Source organism: Chironomus tepperi, unplaced genomic scaffold (genome assembly GCF_022539635.2).
Source record: "Chironomus tepperi strain 1889 unplaced genomic scaffold, CSIRO-AGI_Ctep_v1 contig_445, whole genome shotgun sequence".
NCBI lineage: Eukaryota > Metazoa > Arthropoda > Insecta > Diptera > Chironomidae > Chironomus > Chironomus tepperi.
The window spans coordinates 2705293-2716022 of NW_027226567.1; the positions used below are offsets into that span (position 1 = coordinate 2705293).

The 10730-nt window shown below is 31.5% G+C and overlaps 1 protein-coding gene across 1 annotated transcript in view; it reads right to left on the bottom strand.

Annotated features, from left to right (window-relative positions):
- LOC139098399 (uncharacterized) overlaps nucleotides 1–4302 on the bottom strand; it is a 69311-nt gene extending 65009 nt beyond the window's left edge. Inside the window, exon 1 of the mRNA XM_070650600.1 lies at nucleotides 2876–4302. Coding sequence (XP_070506701.1) covers nucleotides 2876–3067 — 192 coding nt within the window. The 5' untranslated portion in view covers nucleotides 3068–4302. The remainder of the gene's footprint in view (nucleotides 1–2875) is intronic.
- Between the last annotated feature and the right edge of the window lie 6428 nt (nucleotides 4303–10730).

The window sequence follows — 10730 nt, forward strand, 5'->3', positions numbered from 1 at the left end:
ATAAGTGATAGCTACTGGAATATTTCTTCAATTCTCTCTGCATTTCTCATCTTAAGCACCCATTCATTAATGACTTAATTGATTGAACTCAATAAATAAGGTTTTAAAAAAAAAATAAAAGAGTCGCGTTAAAGACATGGCAGTTTAAATCATTTGTATCAAATGTTGTAATCAACAAGCAGCAGTGCTGAATCAATTTGTTGGTAATCGTTAGTCTCTCTTAGCTAGCAAATGCGAGGATTAATCTGGACAAGATTGAGTATAATGGAGATCGGTAAGTGTTCATTTGTATTTTAATCGTTAAAATAGTGACAATGTTAAGAGAATTGTCATGAAATTGTTAAAAGAAGTTGGCATGGAAAGTTTATGCAGTGAGTCATATTGAGTTGGGAAGTGAACTATATTATTGTAATTTTTTGGAATTTGGATGAGTAATGGTGAATATTTTCGGCATGGGCTGTGCTTGGTGAATTAAAAATGCAGCATTAAGTGCCAAAAACTGCAATGAGTCATTCAATGCCTTGAAATTAGCTTCAAATGATTCAAAGAACTCTTGGAGAGAGAACAGAGCTACTTGGCAAAGAACAGAGTTCAGTAGCAGGCAAAGATGCCGCTTTTAGGTACCGTAGTGGCATTTTTGTATCATGAGCGCATGCTCTTTGCCTGTTTGTTCATTTCAGTAGTTCATTGCTCATTGCACTTGGTATTGGTAACTGGCAGACGGAAACCAGCAACAGAGCCAGCTTTAGCCGCCATCTGAAGAAGACTATGCATGTCAATTGATCTGTCCTGCAAATTTTAGATTCAAGTGAGTCGTTCTAGACCCTCTTGAATGCAGAAGTTCCTAAAGTGATTCATAGTGACTCGAGACATTCCAGGCTACACCCTAGACTACCACATAAGGATATCCTTCATAAAATGACGAGCAATCAGCCCCAGATCATCAAGACCTAAGTCACAAATCGCAAAAAACCTCATAATAAATCTCAACAGCGTTCAATTCAAATCCACAAAACAATTCCAACAGATAATCACAACACTTAACCATAAAATTGCCCCAGTTAGGTCGTATTTACACCTAATTAATTACCAGAAAGGAAATTTCTTTAATTTAATCGTTTAACAACTTCTTTTCTTTTTTACCTCAACAATTTCTTTTAATTGCATTTTACACAAATGCCTCTTTTATATGCAGCCAATTAAAAAAACTCGCAATAAATATGCAGCATTAGAGTTTAAAAATTATCATCATCACACTAAGCAGAAAAAGGAGGGAAAATTAAATGAAAATTAAATTCATTTCATTAGTTAAATATAATTGAATTAGTAAATGTTATTTTTTTTTTTTTTGCTGTCTATATGATGAAAGACTGAGTTTGTTCATTCATTAAATCTGAATCAATTAGAGTGAGTATATGAAATAGCTATGCATGTAAATTGCTGTTATTGAATATGCGAGTTTTGTTATCAGCATTTTTGCATGATATATTCTACTGTTATGCGATTTTGTTTTGCATGCTTACGAGTAAGAGTGTGTAATGTGAATGAGCTGATTGCATATTTGGAGTTGTTGAGCGACTTTAGAGCCCTAATTTGAGAGTTTTATTGAATTCAAACTCTAAGAATCTGTCTGAATAAGAGTTGCAATTAAAATGTTGGACATTGAAAGTGTTGGAACTTCTAAGCAAAGGTACATCAACGATAAAGGTCTTTAAACTGTCTAGAAAAGAGTCATTCACTTATTATGTAATGCTCTTTGGGGGGTGGAAGTCAAAAAGGATTTTTTTTTACGTTACGTATTAAGCAGAACTCGAAGTCGACTCAGATTTGGTATTGCATAGACAATTCGAGTCAACTTCGAGCTCTGGTAATAAGTGAACGGACCCAAACCTTCAAAATAGAGTAATAAATAGCTTAAATTGCCATTCTGTCAAGTACTTCGAACAATCTCTATAGCTTGGTGGTAAGAGCATTAGACAGTTAATCGTAGGAAGCTAATTCGAGAAGCACGTTGTAGGTAAAGTGTTCCTACTACGATAAACAGTCAAGATTTTAAGATATTAAGTATCAAAATGATGTTTCAACAAAAAGTGACGAATCCTCCAGCCAAGAACACAAGCCTGAATACTACAAGATTTATCTATGAATGCCGTTTTAATGGTAAAAGGCAAAGTATCCCTGTTGACAAAATGACGGCCGTTTTGACCCATTATTACGTGGAAATATTCAATTTGTCACATTGTGTCATTCGGAAAATCAACAAGAAATACATTAAAAATGTCAATTTCATTAAGTCCTATCCAACTCATACCTCCCATAAATCCAAATTAAATCAAAAATTAATTCCACGTCACTCTCATTTTCCCAAAGAATAAAACAGCCATAAAACCACACACCAATCGTTCTTATGCGAATAAAAAAAGTCACCAACATAAAACTTTCATTTTTCAGCATATTATGAAATATTTTATGTTGGATGTATCTGTTTACATAAAAACATTTTTATGTGGTTTAAGGCTCACGTTCCCATGAAGCTCACTCATCCATTATTATCATACATGTATAAATAAGTACAGCAATTCTAGAATGGAATAAAAAAGCGTCTTGAAGAAAATTAGTCAAGGGTGGCAAAAGACGTAATAAGAACAACAAAAGGGGGAGAGATGAAGACAGTTAAAGACGGTTAGAAGACGTTACTTGATCTTCAGTTCCCATAAGTCGTCATGGGAGGATAATTTTCCATGCATTATAATAAATTATGAAGCAACAATTATGCACCTTATACAATAATGACCTGTTTCTTCGCCTTTTAATAAGTGTCTGGGGTACGTATGTATGAGAAAATAAGTAAGAAATTAAGGATAAATATACTTACATCATGTTCATCAAGATATGAATGAATCTCTAATTTATCGGTCCGTACAGTGCCTTGAAATGGATAGAATACAGTATTTTGTTGTATACGTACTGTTGAAAACACCGATGCGACTTGTTCTCTCGACTTTTTGCCACCAGGTGCTGTCAAGACAAGTGAAAATTCTTGCGGTATGAGAACTTGCGTTTCCATGGCTTTAAATGGATATATCTGCTTCTAGAATTTCAATTAAATTGCTTGATGTAGCAATAATTCACTTTATTGTCAATTGTGAGATGCGTAAAATATGGTCGATGGATTATAAAACACAGATATGGCTCTCACAACATGTGCACATCAACATTGGGTGATAATTCACTTGTAAAACTATGATTTTTTTGCTGTTGCTGTTCAACTTGCCTGTTGTTTTATAAATATTTATGAATTATTGTCGCGATTTGAAATTGCTATCGCAATATTGCCCATATTAACTTGATTGTAATGGTTATTTATAAGAGCTCATCAAATTATATGATTGATAGTTGAAATAAAAATTGTGAATATTGATGAATTTATAGGTAGACTTGAAATTGCTTTATTGGAGTCTCTATGATGATTATTGATTTGAATTAATTAGCTTTTGTATGAAATTTTTCTCGCTTGCTGAGTTTGTGCTTTATTTCCTTAATTTGTTTTTAGCACTTGCTATATTGATGATGAGAATTCTTTTTTGGGAGATTTTGATGGATTTTTTGAGATTATTAAAAATATTTTGATGATGACAATTTGAATTGGAAATTGAGTTGTTAATTTATTGATCCACTAAAGTTTTTGGAGCTGTTTTAATCGAAATTTTTAATGATTCTTTCGATTTTCGAATTCTCTGTCCTTAATATCTATTTTACAGAAATATTCTGATTGTCAGATTGATGATCATTCGGATAAAGTCTCAAATTGAAGGGTTTGAGTTGATATTTTTGCTAAAATCTTGAAGCTCTGTAATACAGTCTCAATTTTAATCGGTTGAAGCCAAGAACACTGCAATCTTGTCTATATCGATGCTCCAATGTTGTTCCAAGCTTAATCAACTACAATTCTATTTATATCTTCATCAAATCCCTTAAAACAATTGCAAAATTCAATTTTCAAATCTTCCGTATAACTTTTGATTCATCCGCTTCCAATTCGCTTCTTATTTCCATAAATTAAAGTAGATTTGAACTTGAAAACGTCTTCAGTTCCTCTGATGACTTTGCGGTAATTAGAATTACAGCAAAATTCACACGACAAAAGCTTTAAGCTTCACAAGAAGTCGCTCAGTTTCACTTGCAATTGTTTATAAAAAATTCACAGGTTACTTTGACTTTTCGGAATTGAAAAATTAATGACAATTAATTGTTTAGTTTGAATTTGCAGTCAAATTTGCCGGATAACTTGCAGTTTTGCGATAATCTTACACAATTAATGAATGAAGTTGCACTGATGAATTTTATAATTTATTCAAATTTATTCACAAATTATCAACTTTTAATTAAAGCTTTAAAAGTTCTTAAGCTTCATAAATTTCAATAAAATTTATTCGTTCAATTTTTTTTTTAAATTTTTGCAAAAATATTCAAATTTATTCATTGATTGCTGTGATTTGAAAATTTCTTTCAAATTATCATTTAAACAAGATAAATTAAAGTCATCAAAAAAGTCATTTAAAATTCTTCACATTAAAAAAAAGTTCCGATCCTCAAAAAAAAAGCACACGATTTACACAATAACAAAATCAACCAATAAACCATCGATGGCCTGTTTTGTTAAGCAACCAAACAAATACTGGACATGAGAATTATTAAGATCCATCACAAGCCGTGACCTTCTAACTCGCACAAGTACAAAAAATTATATATATTTAATATCATTTACTACTGGACTTTTTTACTTAGTTTTTAGCTGCTTTTTTTCTACAAATCGAACGACGATCGTGTAAATATCGCTTATTTTGCGCGCGACTTATTCCTTGTTTCAATTTGAAATACTCTGAAAAAAAATTTCTGTCGTTTTGTGTAATTTTGTTGTTTTTTTTTTCTTTTTCATTTCTTTCAATTCAATTTTCATAGCACAAGTGTAAAGACACAAAGTGTTTTAAAATTGTTAATAACAGGTAAGCTTCGAATGTATGTGCACATCTACATCCACAACCAAGCTACACTTATAGAATATCTCAACTCCGCCTTCGAATTTGTTGTCTGTGTATTTTTAAAATATATATATTGAAAAAATTAATGAATGAAGTAAGGAACAAGTCAAGATCAAATTTGATCTTCAGTCTCTTTGTTGATCTTCGCTCTCAATTTCAGTCTCAGTTACTCTCACGAGACTTAACTTGTACTGGAGGTGAAAATTTTTTCATATTTAAAGGTAGCATTTAAGTGTAATTTTTGTGTAATTTCGAAAACAAACAGGCGGAAAATTTAAAATTTTAATGATGAAAATTAATTTACATTTAAATAAATGCTAAATGATGCCAAGATTCATTTTCAGTGAAATAAATTGCTACGCAATAAGGAGATGACAGTTAAATGCTGGGAAATTATGTATGAAAGTGTAATTGTTTAGATATTGTTCTGTATTGAGATTTGTGGAGTCATTTTGCAGGTTTGTTTTAGATTTTTTTAGAATTTCTTGAATTTATGAATTGACGAGAAGGGTCAAGAGAAGTTAGTGAGTGAAAAATTAGAACATTTTGAATAATATCCAATTCTAATTTAAATCAATAATTTCATTTTAATGTCCTGAATATTCCGCGAATCCTTGTCATATCTACAACATTATATATCAGTTGTGCGCATCCTGTTATTTTCCTATGCATACCTTGTTGTTAAACCTCGACAGAAAACATACAAATCATACGGTTCTTGGCATTTCCAAAGCTCTTTGGCCGCACATTATCGTGACGTAGCACATAGATTGCCTAACATTGCTCTATATAACGATTGAGAGAACAATCTCGGATGAAAATCGAACCCAAATTATCACAAATGAGTGATACAGATATTCTATCTATTTTCTATCAACTCGGTCACTGAAACCTTTCTCTCGCACTTGCAGATTCTCTCATATATGGATCAATACCCCAAATTCCACTTTTTGATATTTAACCACTTGGCTACTGAAGTTTTACTCTAGAATTAGCAAATTCTCGACTTTTTATGACTCTATACTCAAAATTCCACTCTGTTCAGCAATTACACATGTCAATTAGGCTTGAAACAGACATAATTTGTCAATAAATAGTCCTTTTGGCATCGCACTTGCTTCAATTGCCAGCATTGAAAACATTGTAATCAGAATTATGCACTTCAAAGGTGTAAGCCTGTATAATTAATGTCAAAAACCTTGAACGATAATTATTTAATTTTTTGACATTTTTTTATCAAATAAATTAAACTCAAAAACTCATTAATATCAAACGCATCGTACATCATTGTTGCAAAAGTTAAGCATGACACAAAACATGTCCCAAACTCCTCAAAAGACACAAAATTTAAATTTGTTTTTGGCACCTGCTTACCACATTTGAGCGCAAAGACATATTTATCGAACAAATTAAATTCAAATTTAGTCAAAAATTGATGAATTTTTAATTTTTGAATATTATTTTGTTGCAATAAACGTCAGATTAAGGTCTAATAAATAACAAGCAAATGAAGGTGCTTTATTAATTTATTGATACTAAATTATAATTTTAAAGAGGGTTGAAATGTCAAGAATCGATTAATAAACATTAAAATTCATGGCAGTTAATGATTTTAAAGGTTAAGTATATTCTATTTGCACTTTGATACTTTTTTGTTGCAAAGCATGTGAGGTGATTTAGGTATTTAAAAAGAGGATTTAATTATTAACTGTTTTATTAAGTTGTGATGCTGTAAGTGACTTCCGGCAGATTTGGTTTTGAATTTTAATTATTATTTTAATTGAAAAAATAAATTTTTATTATAAAAATTCGGCAAAAATTTTTTAAATTTTAATAAAAAGTTGACAATTTTCAATCAAAAAATGTAAAATTTTGAATAAAAAATTATAAATTTCAATAAAGTCAAATTAAAAATTCAAAAAGTTTAAAAATGAAATTTAAAATTTTTAAAAACAAAAATCAAAAATTCAAATTTTTAATAAAATTCATTCAAAATTTAAATTTTATCCAGAAAATTCTCAAATCTCAGCATTCATCCAGTCCACTTCAAGCTCATCCTACCCTAAAATCTCTTCAATTTTCCAATTCATATCCCTCATCACCCCACCCACTTAGCCATATAATTTACACTGTTAATTATGCGTTTAAGTGAAAATTAAATTTAATTACTCATTGACCGTGAAAAATGTTGAACGAAGTCATCCATAACGCCACTTTGTGACTGCATGTTAATGAATCATTTCAAACAAATTTTTCTCACTTATTTACCTTACTTTATTGTTATTATTCAGTGAGTGTGTAGACACGGTATAGTTCCTCCCTTGTGCTGTCGTCGAAGTCTTTTGTTTGCTTGACAGATTTTTGATGATTTTTTGACAAATGTGACTTATTGTTGTGGACTATATTGTTTTTTGGATGTGAATTAATGGTTATTTTGGGACTTTTGTGATGACTTTGTTAGATTTTTAGTTAGTAAGGTTGATGATATGATTTATAATCCATATTTGGGATAGTAATGCTGTAGATTGAAGGATAGAACGATATGCAAAGTTCATGGATTTTAGAATTCTTATTTTCAATCAATTCATACACTTTAAAGCCATTTTAGTTTAATTTTTACAATTTTACTTCCTTAGCCTTCAAAATACTCCAAAAATCAAGCAATTTATGGAATCTGTTCATCATAAAATGTTGTAAAATGTGATAAATATCAGTCTGAATGAAGCTACAATTTATCAATATTCAAATTAATTCAATCTTAATAATTCACATTATGAATCATGTTCCGGTTCTGTGAGAATTTCATCTTTATTTTGAGAACTTTCGATTTTGGAATGCTTTTCAATTTTAATTCCTCGAGATGCAGAGCATATGTGAAGTGAATTTCAATTAATCTATTAGATTTAATTATTGATTCTGTGTTTGAAGATGTTATCTAAAGCTCCGGGTTCAGCATTGTTTATTAGAATCTGAATGATTCACATATTGCCGGATCAAGATGATTGAGCAGCATGATTGATGATTTGTGATTTAAACACAATAAAGTGCTGATTGTTTTTGATGAAATCTGACAAGATTCTGAGGAGATATCTTGACGGCGTCTTGAAATCTGTGAATTTTCCGGATATTTTTGAGAGGAATTTTGAGGTTTTATTGGAATTTGAATTCGGTCGACCGAATAAGTCATGGAAAGTAAGGTTTTCCGGAGTCTTGGTTTCGACGTATTTTGGAGACCGAAAACAAGACCAAGGTTGAGGCTAGGTGCAATCAAATCGTTCGAAGTCTCGATAATATCAAGAACAAGACTGGGAAGTTTTGGTCCCGATCTTGAGAATCTTCAATGGAAACAAGGTGTCAATAGAGATAGTGTTACACTAAATACTGGGAAAAGGCCAAGCGGTAGCCAGTGATAGAGTTAGAATTATGTGCATGAGATAAGAAAAGATGCAAAACTGATCGAACCTCTTTCTCTTATGAGTTGCTTATTTTTAAAGGTAGATTGTGTACAACAAATGGTCTAAATTTCAAGCAAAGTAAGTAAGGCTGGAGGCTTCTGATTGCTAACTGTCAGAAATTCATCAATGCCTTAAAATTGGAAGTACTTCAATTTCGAAGCAACACAAAATACAAAAATGAGAACTTGAAGTCATCAAGACATAAATACGAGAAAATCGGAACCAGATTGTCCTTTAAAATATGAAATCTTTTAAAATATTCATTCACAAGCACCCAGCAACTCAAATACGTTTAAAAACACTCTTCATTACGTTCAAAAGCACCTCCAAATTACCCTCAGCCATACCTAACGGGCTGCAATTCAACCAGATTTAAAGAACATTCAATTCAAACTTCAGCAGAACAAAAGGGCGATGCGAATCAGAGTAATAAATAAATTCGATAGACATTTTGTTTTAGAATCAAAAAAACTGCTATTAAATTAAAATGTAAATTGCAAAACGCACGTTTTGCCTTCCGACCAAAAAAAAAAAGCAGCAAGGCAAAGTTGCTCCACATGAAAAAATAATCAGAAGGAGAGAAAAACAAGACTAAATTTGAAAGAAGAAACGATCAATTTAAAAAGGAATTAACGAAAAAATAAAAAACAGCCAAAGACTAAAGAGTTATAAGAACCATGAAAGAGGTATGTCTAACAATTCTGCACGCAATATGTGATATATTATGATTATTGTAATGTAATTATTATTTCTGTCGTTTTTCCCTTCTTGCTTCTGCAAATATGTCCTTAAGCGTTTCCTTTTCAAGAATATACTGCAAATATGTCTGTGCCGAGATTCTTTTTTTTTCTTCTTGACTTGCATTAAATTTTTTTTTTTTTTATATTCAGCTCCTTCTCTTTTTCCACTCATTCTGTGAAGATTTAATCACCGGTTTAAGCTTATAATGTTGGCATCTCTTCGAATGGAATGTTATGTGCATAAATCTATGCATCTATGCTCATTTCGTACATAGAATTCTGCCTTAATTTTACGAGATAGTTAATATTGATACTGTTTGGTGAAATAAATCATCGGAAAAATGTGAGGCATTCTTTTTTGCTTTTATTTGCATTTATGCCTCAATTCTGACTTTTTTATTTGCGGTTTTGGTATTCAAAATAAATTGAACATTAACATAATTTGATAATGTTTGAAAGAAAATAAAAAAGGAATTTAAAGTAAAAGGAAGGAAGATTGGGAGGAATGGATGAGTTTTTGGGGATTAGGCGTCTTTTTGGTCTTTAAGGATGAGGCTTTTGGAGCCTAGCATGCAAAAATCGTGTAGTCGACTTGAATTGTGTATGAAACTTCAGATTTCAGTCGATTTTTAAATACAAAATCTGAATTCCTTCGAGTTCTGGAAGAAACTAAGCTTAGACTTGAAATGATCGATATAACTACAATTCCGAGCGACACAATAAAGAAACCTCTGCCATGGAGTTTCTTTAAAGCTTTTTAGACAGTATTACATTTGGTATTGAGAATTTGCAAGCTGTAGACAGCGATAGAACAAATTTCAAACGTCATCTGAGGAAGTCTATGGATCAATTGACTTGTCCGGCCAGCGAAGTAATTAAATGACGGTTATATGGATGCCACTTGAGAACAGCATCTTTCTTCGTTTGTGTCGCTCGAAATTGAACCCTAAAGTGCATTCTGCCTGTCGAAATATCACTTCCCTTGTTCTATATTTCTCATTCAAAGCTAAAACATGAACTAAATGGTTCCGACCTCCTCAAAAGTCAATCAATACCCAAGCTTTACACACCAAAGTGTCATTATCACAAAAGTATCATTCAAGTTCACACACCGCAACCTTGAAAAAAAAATCCTAAATTTTCCACACAAGCACCACATCCATCACAATTTCCCCAACCATAATATACATAAAAATCACATCAACTCGATTATCAAGCCAGCCCATCCATCTGCCATTCTACCTCCATGACATTTATGTTTAATTAATGAGCAATAAATGATATTGTGGGACAGTTATATAGCCAGCAGGACAATGCTAATGTACAAAGTCATTTGGTTAGACAGAAAGTATGCTAAAAAAAATATTGAAAATTATTCCTTCTAAAAAAATTCCTCTTGTCTTATGCTTAATTTCTCCTTCGTCGTTGCACATTTTTTTTTTTCAGCCTCTTTTAAGACCGCAATAAAAATCAGTAAAGTAGAAAACAGTAGC